Source organism: Lepisosteus platostomus, chromosome 1 (genome assembly GCF_059453375.1).
Source record: "Lepisosteus platostomus isolate fLepPlt1 chromosome 1, fLepPlt1.hap1, whole genome shotgun sequence".
NCBI classification, from domain to species: domain Eukaryota; kingdom Metazoa; phylum Chordata; class Actinopteri; order Semionotiformes; family Lepisosteidae; genus Lepisosteus; species Lepisosteus platostomus.
Window position 1 is genome coordinate 57,966,086 of NC_142611.1, and position 21,817 is coordinate 57,987,902.

The following is a 21,817-nucleotide window of genomic DNA, read 5'->3' on the forward strand; positions in this document are numbered from 1 at the left end:
CACCAACTTTTGGCATATATTTCTTAGTAGGGTGTTCAAAGTAATGAGCTTACAGAGCAGATGACATGGGAACACTTTATATAGCTTAATTACATTAAAGTACATTTTTTTTATATCACAGTTCTACCTTAACATCTGAGGTGTCTCTCTGGCAGTTTCTCCAAGCTCTGGAGACCGAAGAGAAAGTCCTGTCTGCATGGTCAAACTTCCCTCCTTGCAGGTTCAAGAAAAATGTGGTGAAAGGCTCCTGCAAACAAAACCAAGAACGAAGAGTAACGCTTTATTTGAATGCTGTGGCATAATGCCTTAATAATCCCTTCAGGACTCCTACACAAGATGTTATAAACTCATGCCTACAGGGACAGGCACAAATTACTTAATGTGTACCCATAAGGTCATGATATTTGTTTTAGCATCATTTATAGTATTTGGTATGATGCAAAGCTTAAACGGATGTCATGACTTCTAATGACGGAATTATGAAGCCATTATATAGGAACATTACCAAATGAAGTGAGAGAAAAGAAAATGCCTTATTTTACTACCTCCACTCCTGTTTTCTTCACCTGTCTGGTTGTAGCATATTGTTTTACCATTATTAATCACATTTATTTCCTAGCCAATCATATTACTCAATAAAATTTGCTTTTTAAAAATACAATTATTGAATGGGATATGGTATGTACTGTACGTATAACAAAACGTTTTATGTTAGTACTACAGCATAATAAAACAGGTTACAGTGAAAAGCTTATCTTGATTAAATCAGACTCTTCTATTAAAAAAACAATGTAAATTTAGTACATAATAGATGGAAATTTTCTTTTAATTATGTTGTCATCAATTATTTTATAGAAAACCTTTTCATTTGGTAATGCAACAAAGTACAACAAAGAGATTAACAGACACTTCCCCTTGAAATACTGAAAAAAAAGTAAAGAAATCCTACTGAATAGCTTGTACAAGTTACCTAAAAATGTTAAAGCCATTTATTGATGCCTAATCATTTTAAATCTTGTTTGGAAAGTCAATAAGATCGATAGCTGTCATTATGAAACAATGGTTCCTCTGAGAAATGAAGGACATAAGCCTTAGTGTACCTCAATAAAATTATAATACATCTTTTAAACTGACAGAAACTTTTTTTTTGAAGTTTAAAAGACAACCATTTGCGTGCTTTTTTAAAGGTGAATCTGAATCTTGATCCTACAGCTGAAGATTCAATTTAATATGACTGCTACACATCAGGGTTGCTAGATCTAAAATAAACCCAGTGAGGATCGATGGGATCGGATCAATCCACATCCCGCTGGGATCATTCATGGTCTTATTTTATTAGAGTAATTACAGCAGTAGAGAATCACTCTGGATTGTATTAAACTCTGATTTTATCACTATTCCTAGGAAAACATTAGATGGCCATCCCAGATGGGTGATATAGTGCTGTAATATGTGCTAGTAAATCAGTGGTCAATAATCCTGCATGGGCACATTAAATAATGCAACTCCTAAGTAAATCTGATAGATTAAATACCTTACTTGAAAGCTCCTTAGTATTGCAGTGTTTTTAGAGACAATGAAGTTTTATCACAACATATTAAGGTTGGGTCTGCAAAGTCTGTTTCATGTTCATTTACATAACCCCACCTTATCAAATAAACTGATACAGCACACACTTTTGTAAAGAGCATAATTTAACAGGTCAATAACTGTTCTATTTCTGGCAGACATAAATTAATTGATCTTAGTAAGTGCAAGAGTCTAATTCTAAATAAGTTCAGTTGAATTATTTTTCTATAAACCTTTAAAAGAAGGATTGAGTCAAACCTGTTATAATACAATTCTACACAGCTTTCACAGGAAGGCAAGTAAACCAAGCCCAAGGCTTCAAAATTTGGTTGAAATGTTGGTTTCAAATTTCAATTATTTGACACTGTCCCACAAACAGGCAACTGTTGCTGTTTTGTTTTTTTAATGGTAGCAGCGTACTGACACTAAACCTCTAGTTAATTCTTGTCTGGGAACTGCTGTCAACATAAAGCTCACAGACCTATCACTTCCAGCAGCACAGCTCAGGTAGACACTAACCAGTGGCTGTCTGGAGCAAAGTTTTGAAATAGTTGTCACAGTGAAGGTTCTACATAATTGTATACTGACTCAAACTGTTGAAACCTTACTGATGACCTCTTGTTTTCCTCTCCTAAACAAGAAACGTCAACTCTTCCACACATTTATAATAGGGTTTAAAGAACAACGTCCAAAATATAATTGTAAACACAGAGAGACTTGGATATCTTATCCAGTCTCTATAACCCGGACATTTAACATTTATTAAAGACCATTCTAAGCAAATAACAAAAAAAAACATTTTGGAATATCATGTATTAGATTATTTAAAAAATGAAAACTGATTATAAAAAAATGACAAGAGAAGAGAAAATGCGCATAGTAACAAGTTTCAAAAAGGCCTGCAGGACTTACAATTCTAAGCAGCCACATGAGGGTGAAGCTGGAGGTGGAGTAGTGGGTACCATAGTGGAACTTCGGGACTTGCTCATCCTCCCAGGATTCAAAGCGCTCAGAGAAGAAAGCTGCCCTCTTGGGGTTGAGAGCACCGACAGGCTACAAAAGACACAGACGACAGTTGCACAGAGCATTTTAGAGTGCTGCCAAGTCTAGTGCTCACACTTGGGGATAACTGTTTTTGTCAATTAGACTACGAAAATACAAATGACTAGAATAATAAAAAGGTATCTAGTTGCAAAATAGGAATTAAATGCTTAGATTACCATAATAATAACAACAGAAAGGGTAACAAAATACCTCATAACAGAAAGAGAAAAGAAATAAAAGTAGCGTTCTACGGTCCCTGTCCTCTCTAGGGTCTGGAAAAACATGTCTCCTGGATAGCATAATTAGATTTACTTTTAATCAAAATGCAAAAAGAGTTTGAATAAAACTACATCCTCAAACACAGACTAAAAAGCATGACTGGATTTACAATGTCCTCCTTCAAAGACAACATTTCACATTAATCTAGAAAGTGGCTCGAAATCAGGGTGTAAAACGGTGAAGTGGTTGTGACTGTATGACGGCTCTCATATCCTACAGTCGGCGGAAGCTCATGCTCTGGCTAGAATCCATAACGAGGGCAGCAGTCAGTTTCCTTTCCAGTTCAGCGATTTAGTAAAAAGATTAGGCTAGTCTGGCTCACATGCGCTTACTTAAATTGTAAGTTAAAAAAAATGCAGAAGCTTTTATAGTAGAAAACAGGGACTCTCCATTTTTAACAATCACTTATTTTGGTGTCTTATTAGAAATCATGGAATTGAGAGGACACCGCCTCCTCATAACTTATAAACATTTTTTTTTCAATAAAATCAGGACTAGAAGTATCACGCAAAACATTTATTTTCACAATAAACAACCTCATCCAATTTGAATTAACCGTCTTTGCTTCTAAAACCTTTAAAAATATAATAAAACCAGGGATGTATCAACAACACTTGATGTCAACATATGTTTAAAACACACACAATAATTGTAATGTTAGCTCAGTGATTTGTGTTGTGTTACATTATGCTATGCTCAGTATTTGAAAAAGATACAAATCAATTGTGGTGAAATGATCTTGTCCTGGGTTCACCTGAGAAAAAGAAAAGCTCAAACGTACTCGACTGTAAGTGCTGGAATACTAATAGCAAGGTTCTTGTTTTCATTTGCATTTTGGCAGGAACATGGAAATCGAGCCCTGCTTGGTTACAAAAAAATCAAACACAAATTGCATTAATTCTCCATTGACCTCCAAAACCAATACCCCATGGATCTGGGCCATTCCTTTATTTACTAATTTAAAGAAATCATTTTTTCCAGTTCAATTTTTATTACTCTCCCAATGACTTGCCCTGGTGGATCAATGGTAACACAATGACGACCTTTCGAAAATAAAGTCCAACCCAATTTGAATTGATCCCATCCCTTTCATATCACGGCGATGTCACTGAGAAGCCATCCAGCAGGCAGATGCAGTATTGATTTCTGCATGCAACTGTGGCAACTGACGCTCATAGTGGAAGAGCTAGGAAGACATTCTTTCTTCCCTGAGCTTTCCTCTGTAGTCAGTAGATCAGCTTTGGCACCCACTGAAGAGGGAGACTGTACAGGTTCGCAGTGAGGCTGTCCCTCTGACAATGATACACTATTGGCTTACTCACTGCAGCTACAGTGGGAATACACACACTGAATTATACATTACACGATTGGGCTGATTTATTGCAGTAATAACATCCACCTCATTAAAAAAAAAATCTGCTTCACTGCGACCAGAGTGCTACACATTGTTTACTGCTATAAATTAATGGCACAGTGCGGTACGAAGAGGAGACCTTCTTACAATAGATCTACTATGACAGTGCTGTACATCAAAGCATCCCCAGCAGGTTTATGATAAAGTGAAGACAATGTATTGGGCTAATATGCTCTGCCAGTGCAGGCCAATATTTCTCTGACAACTGGCCGAATAAATGAGGTGCTTAAATGTTTTAATTAGCTGTAAAGCAGTTACAAGGTACAATTGTATTGCTATTCTTCAATAAATTTAAAAGTGCCATTAAACAGTATACATATATTCTTTTTTCCTCATTGTCATACATACTACCACTAATGATTAAAAATTTGGGAGAAAAAATAGAAAAAATCTGTATATCATTTTTTGGGATGAACACATCATTCTTAAAATTATTTCCATTTTCAGGCACATCTACTGTAAAAACCAAACATACAGAATACATCGCTAATATAAGCCGTTAATGTTTATCACTTAAAGTTAATGTTTTAAGGACTTCCATACAAATGAACCTTTCTAAGATATTTGAAAAACATCTATAATCATCATAAAGAAAACAAAAACAAACCTTGCAAAATAAGTACTTTAAAATAAAACATACAGATGAAATAAGACTTTAAAAAGTACTATTCCTTTTATATTTTCACCTGACTGTTAACTTTTGTAGGCTGATAAACACCAGACTAACTAAAACTAACTTTTTAACCCATTTAGTAAAGTATACATTAAAACCAGACTAGACCTTTCCCACAACAGCACAATCCACAGACCACTGTCTTCTGCCACTGACAAGTAGGTCTGATTCATTACTGTTAGATATACCAGTAACAGGCACACTAAATCCTGAATTACACACATTACCAAAGACATGCATCAGACCTTGTCTTATCCCTGTACCAGTGTAGCACTTGACTTTTAATTTACATCCACATCTCCAACAAGTCTTACATGACCCACGCATAATCCTCAGACTTTTATTGGTATGGGAAATAAAGCCCAACGTAGACAGAAATCTACATTCAAAGCACTAGATAACCCCTGTACTTTCACCTTTACAGGAATGGTTGTTAATGTTGCCCTGATAAAAATCACCTACCTGCCGAACACATAATTTAACTCTGCTAATCCAGTTAACCACCACACATTTCCATATGCATGGATTTTCAGAAACAAATAGGCTAGCAATTTCCTCACAGTATTTTTTGTAAATTGAGTAAACACAAAACTTCATGGTTAATAACACTGAACACAATCTTTTCCACAGCACTTTGTAATGGAGAACAAATAAAATGTACCACACCTCTGAAAACCAAATCAACAACAAATAAACAAAAATGGAAAATATAATATAAGTGTGAGTAATAAATAATCCCCTATAAGAAATATTCATGTTTCTTGTAACATCTTTACTTTATCCAATTGTATCACTGATGCAAAAGCAACAAACATCTTAAAGTCAATATGTCACAATTTAATCTCTAATGCTCGCTAAATTATCACCCAACTATGCTGGTTCTATACAATGTTTAACATTAAGAGTTTCTCGTCTCAAACAAAAAAATACAAAGATAGTTAATCTTTTAAGCTGTGAGCCACTTGTCAAAAGCAAGTCACACAACCTGTCCAAAATATACCATTTCCTATTCATTACAATTTTGGGGTAAAAGGCAGTTAGAAATTAATGGGGTTTTTTTGCCAATTTGAATGTAAAACCAGCCACTGCTCACATTAACTACAATGTTATCTTTCCCAGCACCAGATGTCATGTTGAGGTTAAAGTTTATGATAAGAAAACCCCAGAGGGCAAAACCACTCCAACCTAGAACATAAATTTGTACAGCAATACTATATGGTATGACAACAGTATGTCATACCACGTTCACGGCAGTTTCAGTCCCCAATGTCATCGGTCTCACATGACTTGTTTCTATCAAAGCAACACCGTACGCGGCACCAATGCTTAGAGACAGAAAAGGAGGGAAAAAAAATAAAAACGCAAATTACACTGGGAGTTCTAAGAAACAAATGCCCTTTCCAAATAGAACAGGCATGCATGGTTCAGTGGTCATACACTTATATTACTCGTGTCAACAATATGAATATAACAGATGTAATAAAGATAGGAGATCTCCTAGCTCTTGGACAAAAAAGAAAGACAGAGACAGCAAAAAGGCTACCCTCCCTCTCGTTTTCCTCCCTTGGGCGCGAAAGCTTGACTGAGCACAGAGCTGCGCTTGTCAGATCTCTAAAAAAGGGTGCAGCCACAGCTACTGCTGTCATGTTTCAAACTAGTAGTCAATATGAAGCACAAATAAACAAGAAAAAAATGGCTTCAGAAAGGAGGGGAACTGGAGGAGAAGGAAGGAGAGGCAACTTGCGATCGATAGAAGAGGGCTTAGAAATAAAGAGAGGAACCAGGGGCGAAAGGCATCTTTCTGCCACCCTCATGTTGGCAGAAAATCTGCTCCTGGAAAGATAACACATCCCCTGCCTCCTGGCTGGCCAGCTGTGTCAAGTGCACGGCAGAGCACCACTCCAGCGTACGTCAAGTGTGATCTGGTTTGTAAACAGGAACATTTTAAGAGTGTTTTCTAATAGCTAATAATATTGTGGTGCTTTGAAAACGACTGATAGTGTTGAATCAGCACAGCAGGGAGTACCATCACATCAAAGGAAAGTGCCCATTTAACACAGAGGGAGGTGGGACTGAAGAATTCAAGGGCAGGGTCGAACTCTGCCTCTGTAATCTGGCCTTTTATTAAAGTATTTATATGAACAAAAATCTTCAAATCAAATTCCAAAGGTGTGAACACGCCTAAAGCTAGAAACTGCCATATTACTTATGGTACAGTGCTTTGAAAATATTGATTTCAACAAATGTAGCAATTTAGTCAACAATACCTTTCAAAGTAATACATCTATTATATATAATATGTAGAAAATAAGAATTCTACAGTAACATACCACTTAAGATACATATGTATACATACAATACACTGTACTGTTATATGTAGTGTAAACAATTTAGTAGACAATTTGCAATCTGATTTTTCTCCAAATTCCAACTCCCAATTCAAATTTAAAGATTGTAAAAAATAAATAGTGAAAAGAAAATGTTATTGAAATACTGGAATTTACTCCCACAAATCCCACAAACATTTGGTATTTTGAAAAAGACAATGTATAAACACATACTTTGTGGAAAAAATGAATTGCAACAGTTACAGAATTACCATTACAAAATTAACATTGCAGAATTATGCCATTCAAAGTATATTATTGTAATATATAGACCAATGCCCTAAATATAAATTGGAATAAAATACATTAGAATAAAAAGTATTAGTAAACCTGCTTTGCAAAATAATCTTAAATTAGGTTATATGAGGGTTTTTTTGTTAATAAACAACAGCACTTCAAAACTATTTCTGAGTTGACTGTGCTTTCTCATTAAGTCATTTTTTGTGATCACAATCTGTCCTCAATGTTATCATTATAAATAATGTTTTAGTATCAAAGTTTGTATTTACGCAAATTAAACAGTATTTGATATCAAATCTCCTTTTTAATTCTGAAAGGAGCAGTAAAACCAGACCACAGTGTCAGTGCAGAACCCATAGACAGAATCACTGCTGGTAATTATCCTGTAAGATTTTGTAAGGTCTACCTGAAAAACCCATTCTATAAAAAAATCACCTTATTCAGAATCACTCCCCCAAGAAAAAAAAATCCAGCGGATAAAAAGCTTACTTTAGCTGACTCAATTACTTTAGATAGCTCATTTTTACTTCTCAGGTATTTGGAATCCATTAATATAAAATTCTTTTTCACTTTTCAAAGGTGCTTAATGGCCTGACTTCATGATTTATTCTGCAATTTTGTTGAGGGCAGACACCCTTTCTGTCGCCTTGCCTTAAACTAATCCTGAATCCTCCCACAACAAGTTCCATTAAACTCAATTTATGGTTATTACAGACTCTGGCAAGGTTGGAAAGGTTTAAATTACACAAAAATAAATGCAAATTGCATCTACAGACCATATTTGCCATAGAACAGGGTTTGCATTACAAAATTAAATAACTCCATTTGATTGTTAACTGTATACAATACACAGCAGATATAGTGTACAGGGCAATTCTAATATTCTCCATAGAGCAAAATACATGTTATTGTATTTTACATTTCAAACAACTTTTGTCTAAAACTAGTTTTTGGGTTATTCATTCAGTCAGCACATTTAGATATTCCTAAATCTTATTTTTACATAATAGCAATATATTCTATTAAGTTAAAAATGATTTCTTATTCTATTGTAAGCCCCCAATATATGAGGTAGCATGAAGGGTGCTATATAAAATAAAGCTTACTATGGTATTACGATAAAAAAGCAGGATACTGTTAGATTCTTTTAATCAGGATTTTCATTTTTTAAAAAGGACCACCCATTATTTTTGTGCTAATAGCAAAATTTGTGTTTTTCAAGTCTTGGCTTGAAGCTACAAACCCCACGACCACACACAGGGTAAAATGAGGCAGACTCCTGCAATATGCCCACTGCTGATCAACTGTGGGCATATTGCACACTGCTGAGCCACTTGTCTTTTAACATATTGTAGGCAGTGTAGCCCTGTACCGGAGAATCACAGCAGATTACAGCAAAGGCATATCCAATCACACCATAAACCTGCTAGTACCCAGTAGGCTGAAGGGATCACCGAGAGCCAAGAGAGCCCTGACCCGCTAATCCCAGCCAGCCTTCAGTGACACTTGGCCAATTGTGTGCGAATCCCAGGCGTGGCTGGCATGACCCAGGCTCGGAACCCATGATCACAGAGCTCAGCCTGCACCCAGCGAGTGCTTTCACAGGTGGCGAACAACTCTCGTTGATCATTTGCAAAACAAACTGAAAGCTAATGAAGAAATTTACCTTCTCTCTTATAAAACTCTCTCAAACTATGAGGCAATTTAACTTGACGGTTATAAGGACAAAATATGAATACAGACATAACTGTAATTGATTTTTGCTCTGAATATTAGTATTTGAATACTGTAAAAATTGTTCTTTTTATAATTGTTCTTTGAATGGAGCACTTCGTTTTCCAGCATCTAGTTATGTACAAAAGAATGCAGATGGTCTTTTTGTTCAATGCTTTTTTTATGTCTAAGAACCAGTACACAATTAAATTACAAAAACATAAGGTTAACTGTGCGTGTATAAAAGTAAACTGGAATTTTCTCTCTTTTTCTCTCTTTTTGCTCTCCAGAGACCGAAAAGCTGATTTTGCAGGTAAACTGTGCCTTTTTGGGGGTTTTCTCGAACATTGCTACCTGATGCTTATGAGATATCAATGAAAGAGCATAAGCAAATTGGTTCTCTACTGGTCTGAAAAGATTAGGCTTTCTTCTCCATGTGCTATGGTATCTCAGCTGCAATAGCCCTGCTTCTCAGCAGACTGCTAGTTAGTTGATCAGTATCAGGAAAATGAAACACAGGCCTGTGATTAAAGAGGAGGCTCTCTAAGCAAATATCTGATGTAATTACACTTAAGACTAATCAGGGCTTTAAAGTGATTAACAGGTCTGAAATGAGCTTAGAATTCAGATGCTGATATTCTCCTACATGGATTGGAAACAAAAAATATACAGCACAAAAACAATTGCTGTAAACATCCTGTGAACTGGTCTATTTTAGTAAGTTTGTGAATTTTCAGAATATGAGTTTCCTTTTTTTTAGTTTAAAACCCAAATTCAGTGTTTATACACTAGCAATTTCCCTGTAATTGTGAAACTCATTTGATGTTTTGATTAACTAAACAGCAAATAATCAGTTCACATCTGATCCACTCTCGAAAGGTCTTTCACTGATCAAATTCATTGAATATCAACTTATTCCTTAAGAAGAACAAAAATAACAATAATGCTCAATACTGCAAATGTTATGTACAGAATGACTTAAATACAGTTTGCTTTCACTGACAGTACTCTCTGGTCCTGTACAATGTGCTCAAGCAGCTCAACATAGCCACATGCTCTTATGAAAGTTGTTCAAGTATTCAATGAACCATAAATCCCCACAGTGTGGTGACACACCAAATATGATACAGTTTTGGGAGTAAAACAGGAAAAGAATGTTGCAAGCCCATATTTGACTAGTATAGAAGAAAAAAAACTGCAGAAATTCTTAAAGACACATGTAAAATAGTTCAAGCAGGGATCTGCACCAACATACATTGGCTACAAAGAAACAGGTTCACATCTGAGTGAATCAAATCTAAACAGCCATATACTGAGCCTGAACCACCTCCCAGGAAAAAGAGGTATTTCTTCTTTCTATATTTCAGTATGGAATTAACCTTTACTTGATTCTCATCAATTAAAAAAATCAAAGATAACAGGCTTATCGGCTCAGAGAAACCAGAATTTTATGGAATATTTTATAGAAAATATTTAATCTTTGGATACACACATTAATAAGCAGGTATCAAAGCTGTAAGGTAACATTTGGGACATTTCTAAGCATGTTTATTATAAAGAGGAGATAGATAGCTGTCTGACCAAATGAGAAGTTAGCTAAAGTAGAGAACGTAAGGAATTCACTCTCGTCAATGAGTACATTTTAGATATTGCTTTAGAACAGAATTATTTCTACTTTAAATTGGACTCTGCTACCATTTGAAAAGAAATTAATAACGTCGAACTTTATGGTGCAAAGTTTTGCAAAACACATCTAACAGCACGCAATTAAGTAAAATACTATAGAGAACATTAATAAAATATTGCAGACATGTAGACATAGTCTGAGAATGCATTTGTTTTCCATGGAATAAATGTGTGCAGTGTCAGACTCTTAGCAAAGAGTTCTATATAATTATATAAAAAAGAAAAAACAGAAAAAACAGCAATACAGACAGAAATGTATAAACATCAATACTGCACCATGAATCCACTGTTTCATTCACATTCTTTTTCAATTGCTTGTGTTTTACAAGTGACCAGAGCATCATATTATTTTCTTCCTTAAAACTTTTCATAGTTTATATCTGACTGCAAGATTACTTTTGATCAACCAGGAGAGTTATGAGCAGGTACACTCAAGTGCACTGGAGATTACTATAAATATTCCTCATGTTTGTTGAGCTGCGTGACTTCCACACACATCCTTCTGTGGAACATTTTCACTAAACACCGGGCAGTTCCAACACCAAACAGGTTGAAACCTGAAGAACTAGCAAGAAAGGCAAAGCATGTACTCCAGAAAGATGATTACCCAGTCCTTGAGCTGTTCACAACTTAGAAGTAAGTTACCTTGGATAGATCTCTGAAGTTGCTGGGCAGTGTCAGATCCAGTTCTTCTGAATCATAATTGGTGATAACCCATGGGAAAACAGGGTACTGATTTAAGTCATTGTAAGTCCGGCCTAGACAATAAAGAAAAAAGAAAAGCTCTTCAGTTTAGCACTTCCCTGACCTGTGTTGGAAGAGTAAAAATGCTGAGAACTATCATTAGCACTCTATGGAAACAATGGTGGTTTTATTCCACTCTTTCACTTGCACTGACTTCACGAAGCAAATTCAAAGTATAACCACCTAAAATTATTATATAAGTTCAACAGAGTAGGATAATCCGAGGGTAGCTGAAGGTGCAAAAGGAATCATGTCACAATCAATCACCACATCAGCTCTGGAAAAAATCCAGTTGGTACAATTATTTTTTTCTGCCTTTTATTAGTAACTTTAAACTTCATACTTCAAAGTTCATAGTTAACAGCTGAAGAGTTATGTATACATATAGGAATTAATTATATTAATGTAAGTTACAAACAATATAGGGCAGCACATAAATTATGCCAATATAATTGGCAGCTGTAATGGTCAGAGTGGTCAGAGCATTTAATATATTAACCTTGGCTAAAGTCTGATTACAAATTAAACATCAAGAAAATAATAAAGCTAAGACGTCATAATATAAATGGCAACTTTAGTGTTAAAAGATATTCTGAGGACGTCTGTAATTAGTATAATATGGACACAATACAATGCAGCACAGGAACATAAAAGTCTCCCTTCAGGACAGAAATTGATCACTACATAGACCAGTACCATCAAGTTGTTCAGGTGACATCACAGTGAGGAGTGGTTCAGATCACAGGTCACAAAATGATCAGACATGCACTAATGTCACTACCCATATACTGCACACATATATAAAAGATATATCTATAGTATATAAAGATATCTGATGACAAAATGCTAATATTCACAGTTTCGCAATCTAAATGCCAAACAGTTTTTATAAAAATGAAGAGTTGTGCAAACCCCTGCCTGCTAGCCAGAGTAAACACGTCTTCACGGTAACTTACCAGATATAGTATTGAGAAACATGAGATACTCAAAGTTGGAAATCTCTCTTCGCTGCCAGCGCTGCGTCATGTTGGAGGCTTTATAGAGCTGCTTTGGGCTGGCCAGAGAGATACGCCTGAAGAAATATAATCAGGCAGACAATCTCATACCTGTATGTTGTTTCATGCCAGTTCAGTAAAGAATTGAAGAGTTAAATCAAGTACCACCTGAATATGCATTTGCATTTTGAGGATGGCATTAGCTAGATTTGAATATACATCTCCACAGTCAAAAAGCATACTAGCAACATTAATTAGCATGCCAATTAGATCATTATTTGGTACTATTTAACTGAAATGTTGTCCCAAATTATGGTTTCACAAAGCTCACTACTGTACTAATTGTGGGACACAAATTAAACATCAAACCAGTAATTTCCAGTAATTTGCAAATGTCTTGACTGATTTACAATGTAATAGCAAACACTTCAATGTAAATGACACCAGACTACTTCTTATATTAGGAAAAAGGACCAAGGCCACAGGTGTTGCACTATAAGACTGTAAATACAGTACTGTACATCTCATGTAATATAAGTAGGACATTGCTTTCAAGCTTTATAATTGATTAAGGAAAAAGATGAAAACTGTTACTAAAACAAAATTTAAAATACAAACATGTATAGACAGCCAGCATGTCACCTATAATATGCTAATGAGCACATCTCAATAAATAGGAGACATGCTTGGAATATCAGATGATTGAGATTTATTTTCACATTCTTTGACAAAATACTAAATACTAATAATAATTAATAATAATAATAATAATTGCTTACACTTATGTAGCGCTTTTTCTGGACACTCCACTCAAAGCGCTTCACAGGTAATGGGGACTCCCCTCCACCACCACCAATGTGGTAAATATTTACAACAAAGTACTGTGCCAAGGCACAACCTCCATTAGCTATGTATTGGCCAAGTTGTTAGCATTACCTTTGTTTTTTTTTTCTCTGCTGAATTCTTACTTATGTCTGGATGATCATTTTTAACACAATAGATAATCTAAGTCAAGGTATTGTGACTAATGATCACTAATGATTAGACTTGCTCTTAATTTGTAAAGCACAACGAATCACTACCAAAATTATCAGTTTAAAATAGGAAAAGCACCACTCATTTGAACATTTAAAACTTCACTGCATACCACAGGCATCACAGAGAATAGAGAAACCTGCATGCATACAACAATGTTAGGATACAGGACAATTCTAAAAGATGAAAAACACAGAAATAAAACATGCATGTGCTTTTCCAAACTTGGATAGCTTAATAATGATACATTTGCATTTTGAGTGGAGTGTCCAGGAAAGCACTTTATAAGTGTAAGCAATTATTATTATTATTTTGAACTATAGTACCTTTATATATTTTGCATACAATAGGTCAAGAGACTTTGACAGCACATACAAAACGTTTGTCATCGCAATCTACTGTATACTTGCTTGAGACTGGATAGTAATGAGTACAATATTTTAAAAAAGAGTAGTAGTAATTATAATGGACTGTAACTAGCTGCATGTATTTAAAATGCCTTTCTTTGATTTAAGAAAGAGAACCAAAGAGTTTTTAAAGATAACCAATCTGCTCGGATAATGTTTTGTACAGGAAGGAAAAACACTAATGTTCCTTTTTCGCCATGTGAACAGGGAATCTGGGTCGTGCTGTTCCAAGTGTAAACTCTAGCTCCTGGGGCATGATGTATGAAAGGCCTAAAACAAATGACTTGCAATCCAATTAAAACAATAGCAAATTAAGGTATTAATCACTGTCAGAGTGTGAGATTACAGTCATTAGGATCATTTTGAAGTTTTGACCATGCTCTTAACTCTTTTCCTGCTCAGTTTCATGGGCTGGAATGGCATCTTAAGGAATGAAACCAGGGACAGAACTCAAACTACAAAATAACTGGATATTGTCACACTGCGTCATTGTTGTTTCTATGAGAATATCTGAAATTTTCGCCAAAGCACATTTAGAATACAGTGGGTGTGTGATGCCTACCCTTCAGCTAGTACAGTCAATGATTTATGACTATAATAGCAATGAAAGAATGCAGACAAAAATATCTGGGTGAAAACATTTTAGCTGGATCCCCTTTATTCTCAATCTATAAACAAATAATAATGTTAGTCAAAATGCTACAGAAATCTTTGCTGTGTGAAAGCCATGTTTTAGAAAGGAACACTTTCTAACACTTGGCTTTCACACAGATAAGACAGTGCATTCACACTGGACATCGCAGCACAGGATAAACTGGATAAAAGCACCCTGATGTGAGGAATGAACTAATTCTGCCCTGAAGGCAGTTTAACACGGAACTATTTACTTCAGGAGAGAAAAATAAATAAATTCAATGTTGTTTGTGTGCTGGTAATTACAGTACATCACAAGCAAGGAACTGCACATTCTCGCTCTTCACCTTTCTGTATAAACAAAATTACCGCGGCCTGTTTCTACCGCTTGTGGCTGTTTTTTTCTTTGTTTTTTGAACCGTGACGGCAAGTTGTGAATAAGGGGTAACTTGTGCAGTCTCAGACAGGCAAACCATGACCGATATTCAGAATAGAAGGTGTTCAAATCAAAGTGAGTCCTGCTCTAGCATCTAAAAGAAAGTGAGTAATGGTTGAACGTGTTTATAAAAAAAGTACAGCTGGAGTTAATGAGATATAGGCACAATCACTGTGAAGAAACACTAGTGAAGACATGCATTCTAACATTGAGCATCTCTGCAATTATCTTTTCTCCTATCCCAAAATGCAAACACTGAAATATCCCTTTCACCCAGTGTAAATGAGGACTGCTTATATTAAACTCTGCAGGAGTTACCTGGTCTGTGGTAGCCCAAAATTCGTTCCGACACCGACACGTGGCAGGCAGTGGACAACCTTTTTGACTGTAGCCTGGTCTGGGAAGTTGAACATGACAGCAGCTGTAGAAAAAAAAACAGGGTAGGGGAAACACTTGGAAACTATCAGCCTTGTTGCAGACTGTAACTTATCTTCAATAGATGTTCCCTTTCAAGACCTTTAGCTTTCAAATAAATCACATTCTTGTCCAAGGTTCTTTCTCCAGAATACCAGCCAGTATGTATGAATACAGTTATGTGAGCACCATATGGAAGAATTAACTTGAAAATACAGTACATTACAAAGTGTTTTAAAAAATGCTGGAATTCAGAACAACACTAAATAAATTAGCAAATATTTATTCATATATTATGATATAATTTACAAATGATAAATCATGGTATATTTATATGTCAACAATATCGAATTAAATTTAAAATATGACACATTGGTATTAAGGTAGTTTTTAATATTATTATCCTCTATTATATATTTCTAATGGATACTCATTGCATATAGGTATATTAAACACAAACGGAACAAATTAATTATATAATGCTATTATGTATAAGCGAATTGTGTTGCCTCATGATGACAAGTTAAGCAACGTAAGCATTGTCAACCCAGATTTAACACTTTTTTTCTGAAGTATTACAAATATTAACAACAGAAATGTAGAGAAATACATATGTCGACAATGTACTTCTCGATCACTGCAAAATACCATCTAATTTCTTTAACTTAAGCTGTCTACATTAGTGAACTAGTCTGATTAGTTTTGGTTTTTAATTACTTGAAAATGTTGAAAAAAAAGTTTAAGGAAAACGCAGACTCCCTTACTTCTGTTGGCCATGAATATTTCCAGGGCTGTGTTCTGGAGCAGGTAGCGCCTTGAGAAGATGGCTCGGATCTCTGTGAAGAGCCATTTACCATGGAGTCCCTCAGTATAGGCGAGAATCTAAGGGGCAAAAAGGCCATTTCAGTTCATTTATCAAACACAGATGAAGCATCTTCACCAAAAGCAGGATTGATGTATATTATTGATCAGCCACAATGAAAGAGAGATTTTTCTAATCGGAGAATAAGCCCTCTTCAGTGAAAATTGGGATGAGATGGCGGGGGAGAGTGCTAGAAGATCAACTGATTCATTCAGGTTAAGTTAATTATAATTTTGTCAAGAAATCTAGAAATGAAGCATTTGAAGCTTCAAAATAAAAAAAAATTATCTAATATAGACATTGTATATTCCATAATAACATGGGCACTACATTCAAAACCTAAGTTTCACAACAGTCTAAATAAGTTATTTACATTCTTACATTTACTAAAATCAATATAAGTTTTCTCTCAATTTTCTCAGTTATAGCATAAGCAGTCACAGTGTCTATGAAATCATTAGCAGCTGAAAAGAGATTAGATGCAAGACTACTTAACTAATGCTTTCCTGCACCAACCAATCAATTATAAAATTACATATTACAATTCCATGCTTCATAATCAATTATATTCCACCAAATACAGAGAAATATCTAAAACAAATGATTTATTGTTGGTTTTTTTTAATATATGACAGAGTGAAGTGAAACCAGAGTAGCAGATGAGAAGGATGTTCCTGGGAAGTTGAGGTTTTCAAAGAAAAACACTGATATTCAAACAGCATATGCACAGATTTATACACACATAGCAACATTCAAATTCTTTGACAATATACTAAATATTTACAACAAAGTACTGTGCAAAGACACAACCTCCATTATCTAATGAGAGTTTACTCATACTGAAATATAAAATATACACTTTGAAGGAATGTACAAATGAAAAACAGAATGGTAAACTTATGCAGCAGAAAAAAATGCTTCTTAAAAAAGTGTTTCTCAGATGTTAGCTTACAGCAAATACACACATCAAAGGTACAGCAGTGATTTATTTAATGGCATCATGAGTTGCGTGGTTAACAGTTAAAGGCATCCAAAGCAACTCAAGCTGCTACTTAAACAGATTCCACTAAAACCATTAATAATTTATTGTGGCAAGACAGTCTTCTTCGGACTCATTCGGATGGGTTTTTTTTTCTGTGAACGACGAGTCCCCAAAATGGAATAGAAATCATCATCAGCACGAAGAGTACACCAGGATAAATTGAAGATGTTGTTTCTCCCTTGTGCTAAACCTTCCATTAATCTGATATTCAGTAATTCTGAAAGCAAAGGGCTGCCTATATGAGAGGTTAAGTATCATTTTGTCAGCTAAAGCTAAACAAAAACCTGCAGATGAACTCAGCCTAATCTCTCCATGGAGCAAGCGGTTGTCAGAGTAACTTGTTACAATGCCTGTCATCCTGCCTGACAGACACAGATGCTTAGTCTGCCTGCACAATTCAAACTAATCCTATCTTTAGCCCTAACCCACTTTGTTTCTTTGTTGCCTCAGTTTTTGCCTTTTCATTTCAAAGCTTAATTATGAAGGTGTTAAGGGACAACCAGAGTGGGGCACTTGCCCTGCCACTGCGCTGAAGCCGGCATTAATCAAAAATATTCAAATAAGGTTAGCATGCCACAAGGGTTCATCATAACAGTTCCTTAAAGTACTCATTAAAAGAAGGTGACAGTAGAGGGAAGCAGCTGTGGCCTAGCTAAGCAAGGCCCTCATCTCTCCCTGGAATAGTATCTGCCTGCTCGGCAGCTTCACTTCAAAGTCTCTGGAGTTCAATTAAATCTGGATTAGGTGGAAGCTGCCCATCTATGGGACTTTGCAGGTCTCTGGCTCTCTTTTTACTGACAGTACCCAAGACAGAGGTATGAGCCTCCGATGCGCAAGTTGCCATGGAAACTACATCACAATATCTGTCTGGATATTGTATCAGAAATGTTTCTCCCTTTCAAAAATCAAAAATGCCCATTTTTGAAAAGTAAATTACAGAAAGGGGTTTGTTTTTAAATTGATGTTTTGCACAGTCTTTCTTTCTAAAGATGAAATTTGGTTTGTTAAATGATCCCATTCAGTAGGCGACCAGAGGTGCACAAGAAAAAGCAACAACAACAAACCCTTTCTGTACTGAAAAAGTGACTTCATATTTTAGAAAATAAACCATTACATTAAGCTTGTGTTTAATATTCAAACAAATGCTATAAAGGATATATATATATGAAGAATACCTGTAGTGATGCCTAACTTGATCTGCTTAAATGTTATTGGAGAGTTGCATAATCACATTCTGCATTGTACAAGAATAGGTTGCAAAGCTGTGTGAAATGGAGAAGCTGATAGTTTGTCCTGTAGCTGTTTAGCCATTTTCTGACTGGTGGTACTGCAGCTTAGAAGACAAATGAGAGTTACAACACACTCAAAGGCAAAATCTTTATATACAATATACAAATCAAAGCCAAAATTACAGTTAAAAAAATAGTAAAACTAAAAAATAACTACTGTATGTTCCCTTTCCAATAAAAAGTGTCATTCCATATATCTGAACCAACTATTTGTTATTACACTCGTACACTTTAATGTAGTAAAGCACTGCACTGAACTGATACAATCCAGTTTATATGAACAAGATTCAAATCCTGTTTAAACAGCACTTGCTGACATGACTTGTAAATCCAAGGAAAACAGGTTAAAATGTGGTCCAAATGAACAAAACAGAAGGATCTGGTTGAAACAACTGATAAGAAATGCAACATACTGTATGTCATTAAAAGCATGTGTTCATGAAGATCTTTTAATTTACATCATAAAAAGTATCTAAAGGCATATCTGCACAATACTTAGAAAAACCTTTAAACTGTTCAGATAGATATTTTCAGATCTGCAAAGTCAAGGTCAAATACAGCCACTCTTTCTATCTTCACAACTACCACTACAGATACAACTATTTCTACCTACTACTGTACAGGTGATCATGTTTATGTTTGGAAATAACACAACACTCCTGAAGCACAGATTTTATAAATACATTCTACATAGTTTTTTTCATTAGATAAACTTAAAAACAATTTAAGCAAAATAGTTTTGCGGTTCTACATAGTTCATTCCACTGTTTGTAAGGCTTTACCTAACCAGATTATTCAACTGAGAACAAATTCCCTTTTACAATGAATACCAAGAGACCTCTTTATACAGCAATCTGTGGGAAGTATATGGGATTTAAATGCATGACCCTCCCATCTATAATTCAGGGCCCTGCTCCATGCTGCTGTCCTGTACAGGGCATCATCACACACTTAGATATTAAAAAATGAAAAGCTAGCCAGATGATTTGCAGCTCATTTAGAAAACCCTCAAGTTGGAGGAAAATAAAAAATAAGTATTTTCTTTTGAAAGGGAGTTTTCTAATACATGACATGAATGCAATCTGCAGCTAACAACTAACTTGAAAAGAACAATTAAGCATTTATACATTTTCCTCTTTGCCCTCATGAAGATAATAAACTCACTTAAATGATATATCAAGTCATGTTTTCGCTTTGAGGGTAGATGACAATGAAGTCCATATTTCACTGGCTCCACAGACGATTGTGAAAATTACTTGGCCTTTTGACCTGGAATTTCACGTGAAGACAGAGACTTCTATTCTGCAAAGTAAAGCAATTTTTCAGGTGTCAACCTTTAGCCCACCTTTAAAAATTAATTTCATTTATATTAACCAATGATATTGATATTTTCTGAGGCTCCCTTAAGAACACTTTTTGATACATGTAGCACTACAGAGCAAATTGATGTTACTGTTGACATGAAAGTGTTTTATTCAGCTCTCCTCAGCGCAGACAGATTTATGACAATCTGAAATTCTTTTTCTGTAATATAATATTTTTGCTGGACTGATGCACCTCATAGCCCCTGGCTTGTAAATAATTTCAGCTGCTGGTATCTGCTAGGGATTACTCTCTGCTATGCTACCTTCCCCCATAATCCTAAGTGAAAGATGAAAAAGCTCATGACTGACATGCTGCACTATAAACACTCTTATCAAAGCACCTACGAGTACCAATAAACCCCTACGAATTACAGTGCCACAATCATTGTTATTCTGACTAGCAATAATTATTATCACATATTTTTTCCTGTAAGTACAAATTAGGAAGTGCACAAGGTCAGTAGTGAATGGTCACCTCAGGAGGTCTTTCAAATGCATTTTGGATCGCGACACACTGTAGAAGCTTGGTTTCATCACAAAAAACAAACAGGAAATTAGCATTAATTTGCAGTGACATTGCATGTTTCCTTTTAAAAGCTCTTGCAAGGTCACTAATGAAAGAAGGACAAACATGGCAGTTTTAAATGTGAAATTTTGCTGTTGTAATGTTTCCCTGTACAACCATCATTTGAATTAGAGTGCAAATTGTGTACATACAGCCAGAAAAAAAGATGTATTGATACTAAGAATTATGATGGACAAATATGAAAAAAATAATGCATGTATTCAGACTAAAACTTCCCAGGCTCTCTGAATCACCTCCAGGGGTATAACATTCTTCATCAATGCCCTGATCTGAAGGTCTGAAGATGCAAATCTGGATCAAAGGTTCACTAAAATTCTGCTGTCACTGATCATGCTTGGATTTGAACCCATGAGGCTTCACATGATACCAGGTCAATGAAATCTCTTATTTATGTTTGACATACTGTAGGTAAAAAAGTAAACATACAAGGTAACAAATGATAGCTTCTAGTGTTAGTTCTTCCAGCATTTTTCATGAATGAAGCCAAGAACAGCTTCAATGGCATGGCAGGTTAGCTTGCTCCATACTCCCATAACCCTCTGTGTAAAAAAAACTGCCTCTTGTCATCAGTTTTAAAAGTACTTCCCAGAAAAAGGACATGTGTCCTCTGGTTTGTGTTTCACTGTTGATTCTGAAGATGTACACTGGGTTGACTTTGTCAGTGCCCTGGAGGATTCTGAATACTTTAATCAGGCCGCCTCGTAGTCTTTTCCATTCAAGACAAAAAAGATTCAGGTCATTAAGCCTGTCAGTCCAACACATTCCTTTAATCCCTTGAATATATCTGTTTGCCCTTCTTTGGACTCATACCAGAACAATATTTGTTTTTTAACATGGTGACCAGAAATGTACACATAAGTCAAAATGTGATTTTATTAGTACATTGCATAATTTTAATATAACATGTCTTGATTTAAATTATTCACTTTCAAGTATATGACCTAATATTAATCCTTCCTATGCAGTTAAGAAACACCTTAGGCTTTCTCACAAGTATTTTTTTTA

At 35.3% G+C, this 21,817-nt stretch overlaps 1 protein-coding gene across 1 annotated transcript in view; it reads right to left on the reverse strand.

Annotated features, from left to right (window-relative positions):
* Window positions 1-21,817, reverse strand: part of lrba (LPS-responsive vesicle trafficking, beach and anchor containing) — a 283,565-nt gene that overhangs the window by 68,190 nt on the left and 193,558 nt on the right. Inside the window, exons 40-45 of the mRNA XM_088633176.1 lie at window positions 16,434-16,551; window positions 15,574-15,676; window positions 12,706-12,821; window positions 11,651-11,763; window positions 2,482-2,622; window positions 128-247 (exon numbers count right to left, since the gene is read on the reverse strand). Coding sequence (XP_088489302.1) covers window positions 128-247; window positions 2,482-2,622; window positions 11,651-11,763; window positions 12,706-12,821; window positions 15,574-15,676; window positions 16,434-16,551 — 711 coding nt within the window. The remainder of the gene's footprint in view (window positions 1-127; window positions 248-2,481; window positions 2,623-11,650; window positions 11,764-12,705; window positions 12,822-15,573; window positions 15,677-16,433; window positions 16,552-21,817) is intronic.